Raw genomic sequence first — 22,507 nt, 5'->3', positions numbered from 1 at the left:
ATACAAGAACTGGACAACCAAAGAAAAGCCAAACTGTTTAGGGTCTTGTACCAAAAAAAAATAATGCAATAGCTTTCCTTCAGATCTGATCCTACTCTGTTCATGTTTATTACGAGTGAACACACGATTGTATCTTAGTTCCTACCTGGCTTTTGGAAAGAATAAAAAAAACAAAATGATCTAGTTCAGACAGCATGATATAGAAGCTCCTTCAGATCACATTTTATCAACGCATCTGAACTTGTGTCATTTAACATTATGATGTTAAAAGGACTGTATTTATGCTTATGTTGTTTATCACACAAGAAAAATAAAGTCCTCCACACAAAAAGGTAGCATGTTAATTGGTATATTCATCAGTAACCACATGTTTAGTAGTCGTTTTTTTTTTTGTTTTGTTTTTTTACAAAAAGAAAAAAAATGAAATCATTAAAATGCAAATCCCAATAGAGTGTGAGCAAAGTGAGCAAATCAATTCCCAACACCTCTTTAGAAGTGAAACTTTTTTTTTTTTTTTTTTTGGCGATTTGCATTCCAGGATATCTACAAGTACTCATTCACACCTTACTGTTTCAGGTACAAAAGCAAGCATGAACTTCCCAAAGTATAAAATGTCCAAATAAAATCACAAAGACATGCAAGAAACCTGGAAAAAAAAATGTTTGTAAAATAATACCAAGCTTGTGTTGCTCCGGCAACACAAAGCAGCAATCAAACGAGATCTGTGTTTTAACACATGGGAAACATTCTCTCAGAAAAACGTTGTTTGGATCCTGGTGAAATTACACTGTTTTAGAAGGAACTTTTATGGTGGAGCTTTTATAATTCAGTGGAATAAAAAGAAATTTATTTCTACTGCAGTCAAACGTTAGCATTTGTAAAGCTATTTTCATAACAGGACAACTCTTGGGTGCTTAATACAGCAAACATGTTTATAGATTTAAAGACAATGTGGATAATGAAAAGTATACTGCCAGAGCAAATGTTAAACTGTATAATACATAACAAAATGGCTGTGACTGGTCTGGCTGCTGGCAAGTGTGCTTGCTACAGAACTATCTAAGGCCCTAACCATGCAAATGTAATAAATGCCTGGTTATGTCACTTCCTAATGGTATCTTCCTGCACGCAGGATAATATATGTTCCCATGAGGACTAATGGAGACAGCCACAGTTACCCACAGTTCCCCCTTTCCCCACAGTGAGGTCAGTATTGCACCTTAAGAGGCTGTAACTTAAACCGTAGAAGAGTTATACAATGCTATACGGTGACTTTATGAGACTTTATTGTAGTTGTACAATATTCCCTGATGGCCATGTTGGCCGATGAGAGATACATCGGGGAGGAAAAAACCATCAAAATTAAGAAGAGAAGGATGAAATTGTCCATTGAAAGAGGAGTTAAAAACTCAGTTGGAACAAGTGAATCCCGTTGAAATTTGTGATTCTTACTCTACATTGTCCCTTCTCGCCTTGACAAAAAAAGGTTCCACATGTTGGCCACACACATGCAGACATACACTCACACACATCCACTCTGCAGAGCAGCATCCTTTTGTGTTTGTTCTGCAAGAGAGAAGAAAATGCACACAGTGAACACATTAATATTAAGAATATTAATAATAATAATAATTTAGTGATGCAATATTTGAAGTGCATTAAGTTTGAAACAAACCTATGTTAACTTCTTAGCTTTGTTGTACAGTGAGTCCACAACTTTGCTCATGTTCTGGATGGTTTCAAGGGCTGCCTCGTAGGTCTTATCAACAGGAGGCTCCTCAAATATGATCAGGACTCCCTCACCTTGGTCAAGGATGCCTAAAATAAAAAGAGAGACAAAATGGGGTGGCAGTGAGTTATACAATATGGACAAAAGTTTGTGGACACAATCACACCCAAATCCCAATGCAGGTTTATTCCCCATTTGCTGTTAATAACCTCCTTCTGAGAACGATTTCCACTACATGATGAAGTATGACTGTGGGGATTTGCTCATTCAGCCACAAGAGCAAAACTGAGATTAGACGCAAATGTCAGGTGAGAAAGACTGGGGTGCAGCTGATGTTCCAGTTCATCCCATAGGGATGCTGACATCAATAGGGTTGAGGTCAGGATTCTGTGTAGACCACCTGAGCTCTTCCGCTCCAAACTTGGCAGAGCATGTCTTTATGGAGCTTGCTCTGTGCACAAGGGCATGCTCATGCAGGAACAGGTTTCTTGTGAAGGGAAATGCTACAGCATACACTGATCAGACAACATTATGACCACTGACAGAGAATAATAAATAACACTGATTATTTCATCGTCATGGCACCTTTTAGTGGGTGTGATATATTAGGCAGCAAGTGAACATTTTGTCCTCAAAGTTGATGTGTTAGAAGCAGGAAAAATGGGCAAGTGTAAGCATTTGACAAGGTCCAAACTGTGATGGCCAGATGACTGGATCAGAGCATCTCCAAAACTACAGCTCTTGTGAGGTGTGCCCAGTCTGCAGTGGTCAGTATTTATCAAAAGTATCCTTTAGGTCCTGTAAGTATCTTTTAAGTCCTGTAAGTCTAGGACTTAAAGGATCTGCTGCCAACATCTGGGTGCCAGATGCCACAGCACACCTTCAGGGATCTAGTGGAGTCCATCCCTCAATGGGTCAGGGCTGTTTTGGAAGCAAAAGGAGGACCGACACAATATTATAATCGATGTACAAAGGCATTCTACACAATCGTGTGCTTCAAGTTTGGTGCCAACACTTATGGGATGACCACATGTGGGTTATGATTGTGGTGTATGTGGGGTAAAGGTTTGTGGACATTGGACATAGTGTACACGGCAGTAAGAACTGTAAAAACTCAACTTTATAGCTGGAATGAACTCAGATGACTTACCATGAAACTTCTTGTCAAGGATCATCTGTGACAGCTTTCTCTCAACATCACCCTGTAAGACAAAGCAATTAAGCTCGCAGGTTCTACCAACAAGCTCAGACAGGTTGGTTAGAGGGTCAACTTAATTTATTAGCAGGTTCTGATTTCACATCATTAATAAGTGTGTGTGTTTTGCTCAGTAAATTAATATCAAGTCTACTGTGAATTAAAATTTTGAAAAAAAGTATACATTATATAGCCCTATAGCCCAAGCTACAAACCTTTGAGAGTTTGATGAGATCTGATATGTGTGTTATCTACAAAAAAGATGAAAGAAGACCATGAAAGCCAGAAAGCAATAAAGCCAAACAATCCAATTAAAAACAAAGCTAGAATAAAATGCAACTTTGGTATGTTAAGTTACGACATCAGCAAGCACCAACAACAATACTGCAGCAGAACCCATTAAATTCATACAACCGGACATATGTGCTTATATTGTGTGTTTGCTTTGGGTAGTTTGGGTAATTATTTAGGATGTGTGAATTACCTGTACTCTGGAGAAGGGCTCAATGACCCGAATAAGGTTCTGCTCCAGCAGGTTGTCATAGAGTTTGGCCAGGTGTGTGCTGATGATGGGATCATCTCTCAGCTCTTTTGTGTACTCAGTCAGCGCCTTCATGTGTGGACATGCACAAGACAACAAGCTTAGGCAATAAGCAAAATATGGAAAACTTCAATTTGCCTATGTAAGCATCAGCAAGTCTCACCTTTTCAAAATCTGCTAATGATCTGTTCTTGCTGGCTTGCGCTACACACTTTAGCGCATCTGTCTGTTATAGAGAAGGCAGAAAAGAAGACATGCACAGTTTGTACACATACAGGAAACAATACTTAAATCAACATCTCAAATACAGGCACAAAACAAGGCTTACTTGTCTCCCGGCATAACGCAAGGCCAGTTTGCCACTGATCAAGGCTTGGACTTCCTCTGGCCTGAGAACAAAGTGAGATTTTCAGGAGTGTGCACTGACCTCAGCTTGTCTGCTAACAGCATGATGCTATGTTCACAATACTGAGAAAAAAAGGCAATCACATTTGTGTTTTTTTTTTTTGTCTGTGTAGTGACCAGTACTGGTGTCACTTGGGGGCATGCACTGTTCAGCAGTTGTTTTTTTGTTTTTTAAGAGAAATGGCAGTTGTGATATCAAAACAATTAGGAAAAACTTTTCACTTACTAGTGTTTGCTTTACACATTACATGTTAGGATTCATAGAGAGAGTAGCAAAGGAAGCCACCAGACACACTAAATGATATCCCTTACTCCCTTTAAAGCCCTTTCTAATGTTTCCACACACATTTAATCAGAGCTTGTATATGACTGGATACTTTTTCTTCCATTTTTGAAATTCAGAGTAAAATATGAACCAAGCTGGGAACTGAAGAAACGTCTGACCACAAAGCTACTGGACTGCTCGAAAGTATCACTTGAGGTAATGTGATTTGTTGCGGTACTGAACCATACATAATTTGCAAATAATTGAAAAATCTCAATCAGTTACTGTTTGCATAGTTCAGTGAAAATGAACAGTTGCCTGTCACTTGTTAGAGTGCATGTAGGCTGCACCATCGCTGTATTCAAGAGTAAATATTTCCAGCTTGGGTGTGAAAATCTCTTCCAATATCATGTTTTAAGCTTTGTCTATTAAACAATGTTTACTGGCCACCACGTCTAGGCCATTTGTGATTGCATAGATGAAATGGGCATTATTTCAACATCATATGTATCTGCAAATAATCCAGTGTTATCTAATAGAACCTTACATAATAAAACACATTTTTAAAAATAGAACAAAAACAATGGCAATTTAGGCTGTGAAGAGAGTCTCTTCAAGCTCCACTTTTACTTACAAGTTGAGCATGATTTTGCAGAGAAGCATGTATTTCAGTGCAGTTATGGCCCTGGGGCTGTCGATGGAATCGTAGCCTTCAAAAGCCTCAAAGAAGTAAGAATACGCTGTCTTCCAATCCTTCTCTTCAGCAGCATGGATAATGCCTGCAGAACATACAGGCACCGCGTGTTAGAGGGATAATACTGAGTTCTGACCACAATCATATTTGGATTGAAAAAATTACATGAAGGAATATTAAGCTTATATTGTGGAGTGGGAAAGAAAGCCATGTCTTCTGGGTTTGACATGATATTGTAAAAGTGTAAAAACTGTTCTTTTCCTTAAAAAAAGTGTTCAGTGTTAAAGATCTTTATAATGATCATTTCTACCATTATAGTGCAAGCCTATGGAGAGTGAAAATTAATTCTAACGGACAATACAATAAAAGAATAATCAACCATGGCACTATAACATTTCCTGCCTGGGGAGAGTTTGTTAACACTTGCCTGATTGCATGTCCAAAGCAGCCTGGAGTTTGGGTGGACAGTAGATGGCATTGGCTGTGGTCCTGGCAGAGGTAAGGGCAGCTCTGGCCTTGGGCAAGTTACTGAGGGCATGATAGGTTTTACTCTCAAGCAGCTGGACTTCCACAAGTAAAGCTTTATCATCCATCTTCTTTAGCTCCTGGAGCAACTGAGAACCTGAAAAACAAATTAACAGATTAATCACAAAAAAACAACCCTTGCATCTAATAAAAATTTGATTCTCAATCTATTCAGTTCTTCGACCAATTTCTTCAAAGGAGCAATATATTGTATAATTCTTTACACTGCATCATTTCCATTACTCATAAATAGTATGTATGAAGAATCTTGAATATTAGCAGGAAGAGTGGTAATATTTAATGCTTGCCCAAGTACAAAAGCTACAAAATCAATGCTTTAATCAACTGCATTGAGGGAAAAACTTTCTGTAAAATAACTCACCCAGCTGCAAAGCCTCCTGGTACCTCTTAGTGTCGAAATAAAGTGAGATCAAACGAGCCTATTGGACAGAAGAGATGCATCACACACGAGTCATTTCCTCACAATACTTCATCCATTCACTCCTCCATGTGACTTCTTTAAGTGATGAGGTGTATATAATTACCTCAAGAGCCTGTCGGAGGAATGTCCTCTTCTCAGCTTTGGCCCACTCAATGCACTCCAGACACAGCTCAACCTCCTGTCCTGTGGCTGCCTCCATATCCAGGAAAAGATCCAACAGAGAGCGCACCAGTCGTGCCGCCTTTGCCTTGCTTATGGAGATCAGGAAAGGTCTGACAAACTTCAGGAGCCCACCAAGCTCTGTAAAGACAAAAATTAAACAACATTATATTGATGTGTGTGATATCAAACAAGGGCCCTTTACAGGAAAAAACCTGCACCAATACAATACACTGAGTACTGAAACTGGTCTGAAACACAAGAACAAAATCAGATAAGATTCAACCCTTTTCCAGATCTGACCTACTATAAAGTATTTTATGGCATAAACACATATCAACTGACAAAACAGATCTAGACACAACCTGTTTTAAAGCAATGCTGATGTATTGCACAACTTGGCATCAGAATCTTGCAGAGCGTCGGCTTAGTTACTGTGCCTGGTGTCAGTATCAGACACTAGTTGTACTGAACTGAAAGCGGCAAAAGTGCATCCACAAAGTTAAGTAAACTACCAACACTGGGACTGATGTCCAGGGACGTTGTAACAAAACTGAGGGTGTTCAATGTGCTGATTGCAGGACGAACAATCTTACCTGCAGCTTGTCCGGTCTTAGCCAGGAGAGTGCCGAGCTCCAGGATGCTCTGTTCTTTAACACGCACTGCCTCTTCATCATCTTGCTGAACATCTCGCCTGACTGAGGAAATACAATGCAGAGATTCATGTTTAATAACAGTGTATATATATATATATAGCTGAAACAATGACACAAGCAAATCGAGTAAACAACAGCAACCTGACTTTAAGCATATATTGAAATTTAGATAAATACCAACACAGAAATAAGCCTGTGTTTAAGACACTGCACTGCCTGAGAACTCAACAAGTTAAGGACAAAGAGTTTCTATTAAAATTTCACTCGTACTAGTGTGTGCTGAATTGTTCATTTGAAGAATCTTAAATCGTTTTCAACTTAAAGACGAGAAATTGTACATCATTTATTAACGTTAGTTAGCTTGATATTCAGTTAGCTAATTCATTCAATGACATTAGCATTAGCTAGCAAGCATCTACTTTATGATTTATGGCAAAGAACTAGAACACGTTAAAGTCCATGTAGTGACATTATCATGGACTATTATGATAAAACTACAGGCAGACCGGCGAGAAATCTAAGCACCCGTAAACCAACGTTACTCAGCTATCTGACTAATTAACATTAAACCAGGTTCAAACTAAACCGCTGACTAACGCTGGCTGTATTAGGAGCGCTGACATTCACCGCTGCTGTTAACCGGCTCTCTAGCGCAAATCTAAAATGGTAGCTAGGAAGCTAACTAGCTTGCTAGCTAAATCAGAATGCGAGAACATCCTCCTCTCTTTCTCTAAAACCCGGTGCACTGGAAGTTGATTAACTGGCTATTGTGATTTACTTGGACACCCAGCCGCCCATAAGAACAACCAAAATACATGAAATAAAAGCGTTTATAATTAGGTATCTAAAGTGGAAACGTTGGCTCTTTTGCTTTCACATTACACAGCGTTTGCTAAATATCATCTCTGTCATCGCGGCCTTGATCAGTGCGCTGGCTGGTTAGCATAGCAGGCTAAGCTCGTCTGATACACAGGGCTCGGTGAAGAGCTAACCCGCGGCTAGCCAGTTAGCATGATTATAGCGGCTACACAGTGCAGTGAGTCAGCACCGCGGCAGCCGGCTCACGCCTGGAGAAAGACTGCCTCACATTCGCTAGTGTATGTGTAAATGAAAACACTGAAATATTTAACAAATCACCTGAAACGACTTACCTATTGAATGTAAAATATCGATAGATGCGTTTCGATCCGTACTAATAAGAGACTGAGCTCTCTGAAACTCAACCACTGCCGCGGCTGCCATCTTCCCTATTCAAAACCTACCTACCCACAAGCCTTTGCGACAAGCCCGACAAATATGTAGTCACGAGCGCGAGCATTCTGGAGCTTGTAGTACCGCGTGGCCTCCGATTGGCTCTGCTCCTCCTGGCGCCCTGTAATAATCTGAACATCACAATACAAGTCGTGCAAGATTTTATTATTTTTTTATGTGTTTAAAATTCAGTCCATGGTTGTTTTTTTCCAATGGAGAGCAAACTAATGTGATACCAACTAATTATATAGAACAGGGATTCACATACACTGCAGCCAAGGCTCCTATTCCACAAAATTTATTATATGAACCTAGTCCAACTATTTAACTATTAGGCTCATTATTTATATGTGTTCAGTGATATTTTGAATATTGGTTAGAACCTTAGGAACGGAAGAGCATTCTTTTCCTGAACAGAAAACATTGTATTAATATTGGCATTAGTTTTAAGTTTACATCATTTATGAACTTGCATGTTTTTTCAGGTTTAGATGAAATCGAACAGGCTAATGACTGTAATAAAAGTGTGCATCTGATGCTCTTGTGCATCATGTTGCAGTGTGCACTCTGTCTAAAGATATGTATTATTTTTTTCCCTGCGCTGGATCGTCCTGCACACTGTGCACGTTTATCTCTTATATGTTGTCTTGTGTGCCTTGAGCATATTTGCTTTCTGTAATGTTTGCACAGGAACTTGCAGTTAAGAATTTCATTGCAAGTATTGTACAATGTATAACTTTCTGTGTGTGACATATAAAGAACTTGAACTCTATGGTAATGTTAACAGCTCTGATAGTGGTTAGTTCCACCACGGTGGTGTAGTGTTAATGTGTTTGCCTTGCACCTCTGGGTTATAGGTTTTGATTTCTGCCTGGAGTTTGCATGTACTCCTCATGATTCAGAGCTTTTCTCAGGGTACTCTGGTTTCCTCCCCCAGATGAAAGCCATGCATTGTAGGCTGACTGATGTCTCTAAATTGTCTGTAGTGTGTGAATGAGTGAGTGTGTGTGATTGTGCCCTGTGATGGGTTGGTACCCCACCTTTTCCACCACTGTAACCACCACCACAATTTTTCATTTTTTTTAAATCAAGTGCACACTTATTTTGTTGTATGGCTCCCTGAGGGTGAATTCACTTTAAGAACCACAGATGTATAGGACTAACTGCTGCAGAATATCCAGTTTGTTTACACTTGTTTAGAAAATGAATGGTTTCAATATTCCACTTTTTAGTTCCTAATTGGTCCAAACAGGCTTGCAAACCATTTTAGAGAAAAAAAAATAAAACGTATGTAGAACATACACTATATTGCCAAAAGTATTCGCTCACCCATACAAATAATCAGAATCAGGTGTTCCAATCACTACCATGGCCACAGGTGTATAAAATCAAGCACCTAGGCATGCAGACTGTTTTTACAAACATTTGTGGAAGAATGGGTCGCTCTCAGGAGCTCAGTGAATTCCAGCGTGGAACTGTGATAGGATGCCACCTGTGCAACAAATCCAGTCGTGAAATTTCCTCGCTCCTAAATATCCCACAGTCAACTGTCAGCTGTATTATAAGAACGTGGAAGTGTTTGGGAACGACAGCAACTCAGCCACGAAGTGGTAGGCCACGTAAACTGACGGAGCGGGGTCAGCGGATGCTGAGGCACATAGTGTGAAGAGGTCGCCAACTTTCTGCAGAGTCAATCGCTACAGACCTCCAAACTTCATGTGGCCTTCAGATTAGCTCAAGAACAGTGCGCAGAGAGCTTCATGGAATGGGTTTCCATGGCCGAGCAGCTGCATCCAAGCCATACATCACCAAGTGCAATGCAAAGCGTCGGATGCAGTGGTGTAAAGCACGCCGCCACTGGACTCTAGAGCAGTGGAGACGCGTTTTCTGGAGTGACGAATCGCGCTTCTCCATCTGGCAATCTGATGGACGAGTCTGGGTTTGGCGGTTGCCAGGAGAACGGTACTTGTCTGACTGCATTGTGCCAAGTGTAAAGTTTGGTGGAGGGGGGATTATGGTGTGGGGTTGTTTTTCAGGAGCTGGGCTTGGCCCCTTAGTTTCAGTGGAAGGAACTCTGAATGCTTCAGCATACCAAGACATTTTGGACAATTCCATGCTCCCAACTTTGTGGGAACAGTTTGGAGCTGGCCCCTTCCTCTTCCAACATGACTGTGCACCAGTGACCAAAGCAAGGTCCATAAAGACATGGATGGCAGAGTCTGGTGTGGATGAACTTGACTGGCCTGCACAGAGTCCTGACCTCAACCCGATAGAACACCTTTGGGATGAATTAGAACGGAGACTGAGAGCCAGACCTTCTCGTCCAACATCAGTGTGTGACCTCACAAATGTGCTTCTGGAAGAATGGTCAAAAATTCCCATAAACACACTCCTAAACCTTGTGGACAGCCTTCCCAGAAGAGTTGAAGCTGTTATAGCTGCAAAGGGTGGACCGACGTCATATTGAACCCTATGGATTAGGAATGGGATGTCACTTAAGTTCATATGCGAGTCAAGGCAGGTGAGTGAATACTTTTGGCAATATAGTGTATAAGTAACATATAAGAAACACTTACAGGTTTTTTAGTGTTTTGTTTAGAATATACAAAGCTGTATAGCATTTTAAATCTGTATGAAGTACACTGTGTCATAGATATTAATCTGAGGTCAGAGTTAAAGTTAGGGTGATTGCTGTGGAGTTGTATCAGGGGTGGTAGCCGCCCTCCTGTGTCACCCATGTTTTTTTTTTATTTTCTTTTATTGAGGTTTATTTGAAAGGGACCATGTACAATTATAAACATAAATGTGTCCATTTAATGCATCGTACCAAATTTAGCCAAAAGGCTAATTTTCATTCGCAGTCCCTTGGCAGGTAATGTGACTTGTGTTTAAGGATTATGATAGCACATAGTCCAAGCTTTCATACAATATCAACTCTGAATGGTTTATTGTGAATGGCCATGCTCAATCTCAACAGCATGCAAAGATACTCTACAATGTAATAGGACTAAAAGCAGGTCCCAATTTACATTTTAAGGCATGCTGTATATAAAGCTCTTATGATTAACATCTGTAATCAAATTACATTTAATTTTTGCACATGATCCATTTATTTTCACGAGTATTTTTTATGGTTTATGTTCTTTCAGAATAAGATTTTTTTTTCACATGGATTTATTTATTTATTTATTTATTTATTTATTTATTTATTTATTTATTTATTTATTCACAGCAGTTTTTTTTTCCACAATTCATATGTACTTTGACATGCATTTCTTAAACAAATTATTTATTTTTATGTGACTGCATGAATTATTTTCACAAGATTTACTTATTTTTACATGCTTATTTTTCAGATGATGTTTATTTTAACACGACTTAATATAGCCTATTCATTTATCCACCAACTCCATAGGAGAGTCACTGGCTTTCGCATGTACATTTGTCACATGTAGGACATTTTACTTATCACATTTATTTCACGTGCTGTCACGTGTTTGCTTGAGTTCACGTGTGCAATTTCAGGACATACGCCTGAAATTCACTTTCACGTGGTTGTCACATGATCACCTATTACACATATTACTCACATGTCAAAACCATATATGTGAGATGTGATTTTTTTTCCGGGAGGGAACATATTGTTCAAATGTGAAATGAAAGCATGGAGGGCATGGTGTTAAAAACAGAGCAGGATGTCTGGTGGTTTTGTTGAAGCTCTCTGTGTGGGTGGAGCTGTGTGAAAGCAGGAGCAGGAACAGGAACAGGACGCAGAGAGGCGCTCCATCACTGCTACAGTACAAAGCTGAGGTGAGCTCGAACCAATAGCACTGCTTCATCCCTCCATCTCGGCATCTCTGACCAACACACACACACACACACACACAGAGAGAGAGAGAGAGAGAGAGAGCAGCAAAAGCACCCGAGCACATCACTGATTGCATGCCCACACCTCTGGCAACACTGACGGATTCTCCTTGTTTTTATTTATTTTTTGTTAACGCCTTTTTCTTTTTGGATTCGTTTTTTTATTTATTTATTTACTCGTGTTTTTAATTTCTTTTAAAACGCAATTCCTTGACATGGTTGTTCGAGTTTTCTATTGATGCGCAGCATATTAAAGGATATAGAGAAGCAGCCATTACTGCGGCTCTTGTTTTCTCACATTGTGGCGAGCCAAATCGTGCGGTAAGTACAATGTATATCCTTATAGATTACAACTATAACGAGATATGACGATTATATGGAGGATGAACTGTAAAACAAAGGAGAGATGCAAATCTATTAGATTAACAGCCCGGTTTATTTAAATGTGCTTCTTTTTGATCCCAGTGGCTTCATTGTAAACACGGACTGGTTGAAATATTACTGAATACAGGGGGTTGATGAGCTGTGATGAAAAACATATAGGGGGAAAGGAAATATCCGCAGGCCTACACCCATCAGAGCGTTTTACGAGCGTTGCACATTTTCAGAACCTTGGACAGCCGCATCACACCCCGCATCGCCCTTTCCTCAGTTCATCACCTACTAATAAACATCACAATAGTGCCGAAATGTTTCATCTGCTAATGCAGAGGATTATCTAGCAAAATAGGATAAACCCCGAGCAGCGTATTTCCGAGAGCAGATATAGTCGATCTCTGTTGCAGAACTGATCGATTTGTCACATATCTTCTGCTTTACCCCGTCATTCAACATTATTATTTTACAAATTGTACGTTGGGATTTTCCCCATCTGTAATGTCAACAGCTGCCCGTAAGAAGTAACACGGATAGTCGTTTTTTTTAATCAAAATGTGACCTTTTTACAGTTTTGCAAAATGTCAGTTAAGGCTTTGTATTCAGCCTTGAAACTGCTTTCTAATTAATATAATAGGTACATGTGAAATATAGGCTACAACATGCCAGATAAAGCAGATCCTCCATTATGATTGTAGATTGTCAGTAAAGAGGTAATAAGATTTTATCTGACAATTTATTTATAATAATAATAATAATAATAATAATAATAATAATAATAATCACAGTTATTGGTGTTTTATGGTGTAGCAGAGCATTTGGTATTTCTTAGGCTTACCAATTACTTATCTAGATAGATTTGCATTTGTTCAGGTACAGGGATTTGTTCTTGCTGCAGATGTCAGCATAAATACCAAGCTTTGCTGGAAAAAAATATAAGTATTTATAATAATAAAAAGGACATGTACGTAGTGAGTAGTGAGTCAGCAATTTTTTGATCCACTTTACTATTTAATGGCTTTTTCATCCGAGATCTTAGAGATCTGGTATCTGTTACACATTTAGGCCCAGCATTGTCAAAGACAAAAATAATCCAGTGATGATATACTTGCATTGTGCTTAAGAATTAACTGGTTTTACACAATAATTTATCTTTTTTCCATTTTTAATCTATGAGTATGGCTTCACATGTAAAAAAAAATAATAATATTAATTCAATGTCACTGATAGTATTCCTCCATTGAAACTAAAAATATCCAGTTTTATATGCAAACACTTAACAGACTTGAAACTTCATTTCCTACAGGGGGTGGAGTAAAAGAATTCTGGAAGAAGGAAAGAGCTCCTTCAGTCATTCTCCACCCAGACACCATTGTTGTCTAGGCTGAGCACCAGTTCATATTTTGATGCTGACCTTACACTAAGCCTGGTGTCTGGCTCTCCAACTTTGGAAGCATTGAGGCAAGCTCCTCTGCTCCAATACCAGGCATATTCTGTGCATTTTCTGTGAGGACTCTGCACATCCATCTTTGTTATCATGGGAACCGTCCTGTCACTCTCTCCCAGCTACCGGAAAGCTGCCCTGTTTGAGGATGGTCCAGCCACAGTAGGCCCCTACACGGCTGTTCAAAACAGCAAGAACGCTAAAGACAAGAATTTGAAGCGTCACTCGCTCATCAACGTGTTACCGTGGAAGCGGATAGTAGCTGTTTCGACCAAGAAAAAGGGTTCTAAGAAGGTGCAGCCCAATACAACATACCAGAACAACGTCACCCATCTGAACAATGAAAACCTGAAGAAGTCACAGTCCTGTGCCAACCTCTCCACATTCACCCAGGAGCAGTCAAGCCCATCCAACCAGGGCTCTAAAAGCTCTAACAATGTGGCCTCATCTGTCAAGAAAGCACCCTTGTCCAATTCTAGCGTTGCTCCTGGTACGCCCAAGAGGGTGATCGTTCAGGCCTCGACCAGCGAGCTGCTGCGCTGCCTCGGCGAATTCCTGTGTCGGAGGTGCTACCGCCTCAAGCACCTTTCTCCTACTGATCCAGTGTTATGGCTGCGCAGTGTGGACCGTTCCCTACTGCTGCAAGGCTGGCAGGACCAAGGTTTCATCACCCCAGCTAACGTTGTCTTTGTTTACATGCTCTGTCGAGATGTGGTCTCTTCAGAACTAGCAACAGAACACGAGCTGCAAGCAGTGCTTCTTACCTGTCTCTACTTATCCTACTCCTACATGGGTAATGAAATCTCCTATCCTCTCAAGCCATTCCTGGTGGAAAGCTCAAAGGAGACCTTCTGGGACCGCTGCCTGTCTATAATCAACCTGATGAGTGCCAAGATGCTGCAGATCAACTCAGACCCGCACTACTTCACCCAGGTGTTCGCAGACCTCAAGAACGAGAGCCAGAAGGAAGATGAGAGGAGCCGTTTACTCATTGGGCTAGACCGGTGAGGGAGCGCTGGAGAGTATAAAAATGGGATTGCACCCTAGTCTGGCATTTTTGAAGGGGATTCCAAAAGTTTTAATACATAGCAGTCTCTATATTATGAGAATGCATTTAATACATATTAAATCTACACAAATTGACCCTTTCGAAGGTTTGAATGATCACTTCGATGTCCAGATGTTAACCAAACTACTGAAGTTTAACAATTGGATCTCGCAGTTCCACCAGGTTTGTATATGATGTATATGAAGGTTCAGGACAGATTTGCCAGACCTGGGTGCACCCATGTAGTCTTGTATGATTCATATTTAGAATTCACCCACAAAAAAAGACATCAAGAAGATCAAAAAAACAACAATACAAAAACACAACAAAGAAAACGGTAGGAGTAGGAACATCAAATTACAAGTATGAATGTGTAGAAGCCTGATCGGCCACAGAGTACTGGAAATGTGCACTGCCTTTTGTTTAACGGTGTCTTACCAGACTGGTTCACTGCGGACAGTGAGGACTAAGACTGTGACTACGAGGCAGAGGACTTCACATCCACACTGCAGCCACGCTGTTGGATGCTTATTAAATAATACACACATTGGCTTTAGTAGCAGTACGTATAAATATGTCGTGTGATGACAATAAGGAGAAGGGGAGCTCCAGTGATACATATATTTTATGGATGAATTTTGACATCGTGGCAGCGCTGCACAGCAGGGTTTTAAAGACAGTGGTGTTAAGGTGGAAATGTGTTAGGCACACTGCTGTTAAAGGCCTACTTTATTTTCATCAGTATGGAATTACATTCTACTCAGCAGTGCAACTCCGGGGCTCTATCCATTGATTTACTTGTTTCTTTTTTTTTTTTTTACTCAGAAATGTAACTGCAATGCATGTGTGCCATGCAATTTTTGTATGGTGTTTTGAGGGTTAAATATTTTATTGATTTAATTCCACTGAATCTTTAGAACCAACTGCATCTGGAATTAGGGAATGCCGTTTTTTTTGTTTTTGTTTTTATTTTTTAAACAAAATGTAAGTTTATTTAGCTATGCTTGCTACAGTGAGCCATGATTGTACAAAGTATCTTTTGTTGTTTTGTGTCACATTGTGTCACTGTCTAGTTGGGCAAGGATCCATATAGACAAAAAAGAAAAAAAAAAGCTTAATGTAAATTTTGCAAAACCAGTGCCATACCTTTGATGAAGATCATGTAGGTCTAAAAAAATACACCAAAGGGGGGCAATCTTTGAAATAGTTCATTAATTCTAAGTAAGAATATCTATTCAGTCTTAATTTATTGTTGTTTATTTATTCTCTTAGCACATCCATTGTATTTAAAAGTTTATTAATGTATTGTATAAATGACTAGTACAATGGCTACTTTGACATGTAGCATTTAGACGTAGGTGATTTTTTGGTAAACCTGGTTACCTTTGGTGGAAATGAAGATTGTGGGTGATGCATTTTGAAGGATTTAGCTAAGGATATTCCATCTAAGCGCTTCATTTATAACCAGCGACAAATCTGAGGATCACCAAGGGTTTTCATAATCAGTGCAACAAAGAACTGTTGGTTTCAGCCTAAGCTACAAATACCTGAAACCATTCTTCTTCTTCTGAGATGTTCCACATTTTTTGGTTAAACAACAGGTAGAACACAATCATTTACAGGCAGTCTAGTTCTGGCATTTTATGTCATGTAACATCTCTATGGAGAATGAACGCCTGGGAGAGTGATTGCTTCATGCACCCATGAGCCAAAAAGAAATGGTCACGTGCTTTATCTTCACTCAGAATTTAACAAAATGAAATAATTAATCAAGGATGAGATTCTATTCAGTGTGAATACTGAATTAACGGAATAATAATAAATAATATCACGATTAGTTCTTAATATGGATAACTGACTTTGTCACCAGGTCAGTTTTCTTTTTAAATTAGGGCAGAAAAAGCTTTTTTGGAACCTGCAATGGCATGATGATATTCGACTGAAACCTCAAAGTCGTTCATATACATCTCAGCAGTGATCAATAATTAAGCATGCTTTCTTTCAGTAGAATATTTCTTTACAGACATAGGAAAAGTGCTACTCGTCATATAAGCACACATCCCATTTAGCTCTGTACAGTGTGTTGTTCCATGTTGGCTATTTTCTTGTGATATGATGGCTGAAGGCTGACCCTAACCTCTGACACCTGAAGATGAAAGGAATGGATGGAAGGGGAACTGTACGAATACATGCCCTTGCTGCTGCAATGCTGTGTGTTACAGACATACATGAGGGCATACAGGAGTCGAGAGGAGAATGCGAGAGGTGGTCGTTAATGTGCAATGAGTTAATCAGATATTAAAGCTGAATAGCACCATATGGACTTGCACTTTTCTCCAGATCCTATTCGGAGAGAAAATTGAAGGGGGCTTTCAAATCTCTGGGGACTATTACAGGGAAGTTCCCTTCACTGCCTGCTTGCCATCACTTACCACCAATCATAACAATGTGCCATTTTCCCCTCACTTGCATCACTAGCTCGTCATTTGTTAAAACGTAGAAAGGACAAAACGAGAAAATGTCAAATTTTTTTCAGTATCTTGTCATATTTCTTTGTAGAACAAAAAAGAAAAAAAAAGAAAGTGTTCCAACACAAAAAAGGTAAGGCTCTCTCAATGACTGCATGTGTGCGTGAGAATGAGAGTTCATTTGTATAGAAGAGTGTGTAAGGTATTTTTTCCTATGGGGGCTGGGGACAATGCAGGGCAATGCTTTTAAGATGAGGAAACAACATGGGCTGGTACTTGAGCAGTGGGTGGGCAGGGTACTGAACTGTTACAAGAACAAAAGAAAAAGCTGTTGCTGTAATAGATTTTTTTTTTTTTCCAGTTCGGTTCTGCTTATTTTTATTTATTTTTGTACTGTGATGGAAAAAAATGCACTGATCGTTAAAGATGCACAACTGTGTGGCTGTCATTATTTGCTTCATTAAACTCTGATTTTATCAGCTCTGGAGTGACGCAACACAGAAGAGGTTGCACTGTAGTTCGGAGATCACAGGGGTTCAGATGCAGATGATGTTCCAGTCATCTGTGTCTGGGAGCCAACTGGCTGTGCTTTCTGGGTGGGAAAGATGGCATTACTGCCTCCTCTTGTCAGACAGAGACACTATTCAATCAAGGATAGCTGAGAGATCATGTATGCAGAAGAGGGCAGGTAGTGCCTACCTTTAAGTGTGTTATGCTGCATTGTGTACCATTAGGAGCTCAAAAAAGAGGCAACAGGCTGGCTTCACATGTCTCAGAGGAAGCATGTGTTAGCCTTACCCACCCTAGTAACTGATGTATACTAAGAAGAGCCAGTGACCAAATTAGGTCAAACATTTGACATAAAGACAGATTGGTCAAGAATGTATCCGTTTAAAGACAAGCTATAAAGAGTGCTTATTCCTCTAGGACTGTTATCTCCAAAGTTGTTGTCACAGAGATTGACAAATGCTCTGCTTTATTTATAGGTTTATCCAGAAAGCAAATAAAAATTCCACTTTACACCAGTCTAATTTCACTATAAGACAAGCCAACAACACTCACCACTGAACCAGCCTGTGAGATCCTGGCTTTCATTTCTGGAAACACGATGGTGTCACTGGCATAGCGGTATCTGAGCCAAGCTGTTGTGCTGGTCCAGGTAGCTAACAATTTCACTTACAACTATTACTTTTACATTTACTATGAATAGACAATACTAATCCAGCTCTTTAAACTGATGAACTAAAATCTCATGTGTTCCTTTTATAATGATTACACATGCTTGATTTGTTGTAGTGTATAATTAACTCAGCGGGTTTATTCCACACAAATTCACTTCCTGACTCAAGAAATGAAATCTCACCTTGGTCTTAGTCATATTATTCATTTTTCAGGTTCCCATTTCCTTTGATCTGAATGACAAATGACTGCGACTTTATACAGAACATTACAATAAAGCAATCAAACGTAATAAAAGATTAATGCATGACAGTTCACTGAACAGAATGATTTTCAAGCCCTGACATGACTAAAAGCTTTGCCTGTTAATAATTCGGTGTATTATGCAGGTTTCTCTGCATCCAGGATGAATCCCATACTGGTGAAGTGGGTGTTAGAGCGGTGTGTGTTGTGTCTGGGTTTCAGAGTAGCAGTGAGAGAATAAGTTTCATCAGTACATGTACAATGAAGATTAAACAATCAGCCAACAATAGTGCTGTCATCGTGATTCATACTGTTCATAACACGAGTGTTCCTGCAGTATTCATCACCACTAAGAAAAACAACACATCATATACAAACATAGTGGATCAAGTACTGGATGTTTATTGAGCAGTGATATTTGGTATAACATATGATATACCCAATAGTTTATTATTATAGATTAGGCAACAAAATAGAGCAGGTGTCACTCTGTTGTTGATGTTTTCTTAAAACCCATTTTGATTTTTTAACAAATTAAAAACTGTAAATGAAAATGTTTTTTCTTAAGTGTTTGGATGACTGAACTGTCATACGTTGGACCAGAAGCCAGCACTAATATACAATTCAAAAAGCTCAGGTCAGTCCATTTACCATTAAAACAGACAAAATACACAATCAAAATATTCCTATTTCACTTGGTGGAAATCTGTGTATCAAAATTAAGCAATTAATTCCTTAAATAAATGAAATATAAAATTAGGCACATACATTTTCAGCTGGATGAGCAAAATTATACAGATTAGAACAGGAGACAAACATTCAGACGATTTTGGTATATGAACCAAATCACAGAAATTCACCTCAAGGAAGACCCCACAAAGAAAGATCATATGAACAAAGAGAATGCCATGACTGAATTTCAAGACTGAGAGTGAATATAAGAAAATATTTCACTTAAACTTAATCTTCACTTTTTTTAAAAAGGGTGATGGAAAGTGGTACACATGTCAAATACAGTACACTTTTCTGACCACAGCTATGAGTGCTGAATATCAAATCAACAAAGATTTCTTAATTGATATCCATTCTGGTTCTATACAAAATGAGATCAGAAGCAGAGAAATCAAAAGAAACAAACAAACAAACAATACAAAGAATCAAATCAGTGGCAAAATATACCACTTTTAGGTTCAATATGCAAGCCTTTATAGTGTGCTCTGATGTAGAGTACACTATAAAGGCTTGGCCCTTTCCTCCTGCCTGATGAGGAATCTGTAAGCTAGAAGTGGGCTGTCTTTAAATCAGACAGAAATGTGTGTGTATGACTGAGGTCTGGGTGGACATGGCATGGGGAGAAATCATATGTGTACATCAGGAAAAAAATTAGAAACTAGTACAGGTCATTTTGTTATAGCTTGACTATATGCAAAGGCATGTGAGAAGTGGATGTGAGCAACAAAGCACAGTGAAGAGCGTGTAGCCTGAACAAAGGAGCTAATGATGAAAATGTACATTTAGTCTTTTCCTTTCAAAGCCACAACAACTCTGCTGGCTCCAAGCTTGTACATTCACTTATAAAATGTTAATAAAATGACTGAAAGAAGGCACTAAATTTAGCTCTGCTGAATGCTGCAGCACAAGTAGACCAGGTTAGTATCAGCATATACTATGGATATTATACCACAGGCATGGGCTAGACCCTCAAACCCCTCGGAATTAAAAAGTAATTATAAAACTGATTTATGCAGCTCTGCTCGGAATGACCAGCAGCACATTTCTTCAGTACTTTATCACTACTTCCCTCAGCCACCTCGAAATCTAGGTCAGACGTCCTGGGATTTTCCAGTAAAACTATACACGTCTAATGCAGTTAATATGAATAATCAAAGGCTTTACATTAAGGATTGAGGAAAAAACGTTTTCTAACAACAACAACAACAAAAAAAAAATCAATGTTCTTTGCTGTCAAACAGCAATATTCTGATCTTTGAAACAGTGTCTTTCTTTGGAGAAGTAAAAGTGAGATCTAACCCACTACATGTTTGCTTTGAATTACTATTGCACAAGGAAGAACTTTGATCATCATTATATTTTCAAGTGTGAGCAGGTTCAAAACTGAACAACGAACACTCCGGCTTCCTTCGATCTATTAAACCGTTTAAAGACAGTCGTCTAGAACAGAGCTACTCTTTAATAATGTATAACGTGAAAAACAAAAACAAAACAAAAACAAAAACAGCTCCTTGGAAATCAAAAGCAAAAATTGCAGAATGCTTTACGTTCCTACACAAAGTGACTTTGTATATAAACAATATACAATTTATAGAAACTGTGGTTCATTATCTCCTCTTGTACATCCACATATAACATCTGCACGTTTCATAACTGAAAATATGCATGACACAGTATTTAAGTTATGAGAGATTTTTTTATGCTCCTCTCTGAGCACTCAGCAAGTTTATGGATATGCTCAACACATCCTCCTACAAAACCTACGCTGAATAAGTCGAAATATTTCCTATATGGCCACTATGATCTGTGATATACATAAAGCTATACTCTAGCCACACTAGATCCCAAATGAGTGCTATATCAAAACCAGAAATATTCTCTTTAAACAAGAAAAACTAGAACAGCGACAACAAAAAAAAAAAAAACACTTTCCAGCATTGAAAATATTACTTCTTATTACCATATTCCTAAGGCTTGTAATTTTGTGTTCTTTTTAAATATGGCATGTGTGTTTTTCCCATCATTTGGCTGAAAGTGCAAATAAATAAATCTACCATGACATCAACGATCTTACTAATGCACTTCTTAAGCTTAGTGTATGTAAGCACTCAGGAATTTTTATTTTCATTCACCCTGTGTTTCATGATTAGACTGAGTAGAAATGTGAAAATCAGGGACATTGTGTTTAACCACTAGACGCTTGATTACAGTGAAAGTTCCGTCTGTATCCAATGGAGTATGGCTTACATTTTGAAATTCCAGACTCGATGACAGCGGCTGTGGTTTAGTTGCCTGGCACTGCGAGTATGTAGCCTGATCGGCTCTTGGTGAAGTCAGGTTGTGATTGGTTGATCTTGGGCTCCACGACGATGGTACATTTCCGACCATTCATACTGCACTGAATGGGGCTTACAATATTCACCTGGAGCTTCCTCTTCTCACTAGAACAAATGAGGAAGAAAACAGAAAGAATAAATCAAGGGAACAAAAAAAAAGCTTGTTCAATGTACCAGTTACTTTAGGTGGATATTTTTTACACCATTACACGTTTCTAACATCTCAAAGCATAAAAAAAAATCATTTGGGTGTTTTTCATAACAACACTGGAGGGCTCCCATGTGATTAGCTGTATGGGAAAGCACAATTACAAACCCTCTAGCTTCAAGCAATAATCTTGGATAACAGTATATCTCAAGTGCTTATTGAGAAGGTAATCAGATTTAATTAAATCCCCTCAAGTACACAGCCATTTACTTGCTTCCTCTTCCATACAACCATAATACCATTACCAATGTAGTCATGTTATATAGTCCAATGTAGTCATGTTAATGAAGAAACAAGACAAAACCAATTTCCTTAAAAGAGACTTAGAACTTGTAAAAAGCAGGGGACTATTAAATAAGCTTAAGCGTGGATACAAGATCATCTCTGTGGATTAGATAATCTGCTAAATAGGGGGATGACCTTCACAGGGAAGCTTTTACAAGAAAACCCCCTCGTGAAACATACCCTCAACAATAACTCTGCAATTCCGCCCACATCTACCCAAGTTACAATGCAAGCCAGGTTGCTGTAGCTCTTGTCTCTCTGGCAACCCAATAAACTCCTCTATGTGTGTGTGTGTGTGTGTGTGTGTGTGTGCATTCACTTCTGATAGCCAACTATTCTATGATGCTCTTCTCTTACAGCAAAGGAAACATTCTTCACCTCTTATAAAATACAGAAAAGTGAACTTCTTTGATTCATAAAACAAGAATATAAAGAAATGGCAGATTTGAATGGTTTCCAA

At 39.0% G+C, this 22,507-nt stretch overlaps 3 protein-coding genes across 3 annotated transcripts in view; 1 reads left to right on the top strand and 2 right to left on the bottom strand.

Annotated features, from left to right (window-relative positions):
- Window positions 1–378: 378 nt before the first annotated feature.
- Window positions 379–7,904, bottom strand: psmd11b (proteasome 26S subunit, non-ATPase 11b). Its single transcript, XM_058406989.1, has 13 exons — window positions 7,763–7,904; window positions 6,552–6,653; window positions 5,900–6,096; window positions 5,737–5,794; window positions 5,257–5,451; window positions 4,770–4,914; window positions 3,794–3,854; window positions 3,629–3,691; window positions 3,409–3,534; window positions 3,140–3,175; window positions 2,880–2,931; window positions 1,676–1,818; window positions 379–1,566 (listed from the first exon to the last, which is right to left on the bottom strand). The coding sequence occupies exons 1-12, from the start codon at window positions 7,851–7,853 to the stop codon at window positions 1,676–1,678; spliced, it is 1,269 nt and encodes a 422-aa protein (XP_058262972.1). The 5' UTR covers window positions 7,854–7,904; the 3' UTR covers window positions 379–1,566.
- Window positions 7,905–11,751: 3,847 nt separating this feature from the next.
- On the top strand, window positions 11,752–21,155 carry cdk5r1b (cyclin dependent kinase 5, regulatory subunit 1b (p35)). Its single transcript, XM_058406077.1, has 2 exons — window positions 11,752–12,050; window positions 13,411–21,155. The coding sequence occupies exon 2, from the start codon at window positions 13,642–13,644 to the stop codon at window positions 14,554–14,556; it is 915 nt and encodes a 304-aa protein (XP_058262060.1). The 5' UTR covers window positions 11,752–12,050; window positions 13,411–13,641; the 3' UTR covers window positions 14,557–21,155.
- myo1d (myosin 1D) overlaps window positions 20,404–22,507 on the bottom strand; it is a 58,158-nt gene continuing 56,054 nt past the window's right edge. The window contains exon 22 of the mRNA XM_058406074.1: window positions 20,404–21,659. Within this exon, the coding sequence (XP_058262057.1) occupies window positions 21,503–21,659 (157 nt within the window). The 3' untranslated portion in view covers window positions 20,404–21,502. The remainder of the gene's footprint in view (window positions 21,660–22,507) is intronic.

Source organism: Hemibagrus wyckioides, linkage group LG13, assembly GCF_019097595.1.
Source record: "Hemibagrus wyckioides isolate EC202008001 linkage group LG13, SWU_Hwy_1.0, whole genome shotgun sequence".
NCBI lineage: Eukaryota > Metazoa > Chordata > Actinopteri > Siluriformes > Bagridae > Hemibagrus > Hemibagrus wyckioides.
This window is presented reverse-complemented; position numbering and strand designations above follow the sequence as displayed.

What these genes read in the sequence shown, in the direction of transcription:
- psmd11b (XM_058406989.1), bottom strand. Translation starts at nt 7,853, where the DNA reads ATGGCAGCCGCGGCAGTGGTTGAGTTTCAGAGAGCTCAGTCTCTTATT. An exon ending in TAAGACCGGACAAGCTGCAG is followed by an intron (nt 6,097 to 6,551) that starts GTAAGATTGTTC and finishes TTGTCTTTACAG; the next exon opens with AGCTTGGTGGGCTCCTGAAG. An exon ending in TCCTCCGACAGGCTCTTGAG is followed by an intron (nt 5,795 to 5,899) that starts GTAATTATATAC and finishes TCTGTCCAATAG; the next exon opens with GCTCGTTTGATCTCACTTTA.
- cdk5r1b (XM_058406077.1), top strand. Translation starts at nt 13,642, where the DNA reads ATGGGAACCGTCCTGTCACTCTCTCCCAGCTACCGGAAAGCTGCCCTG.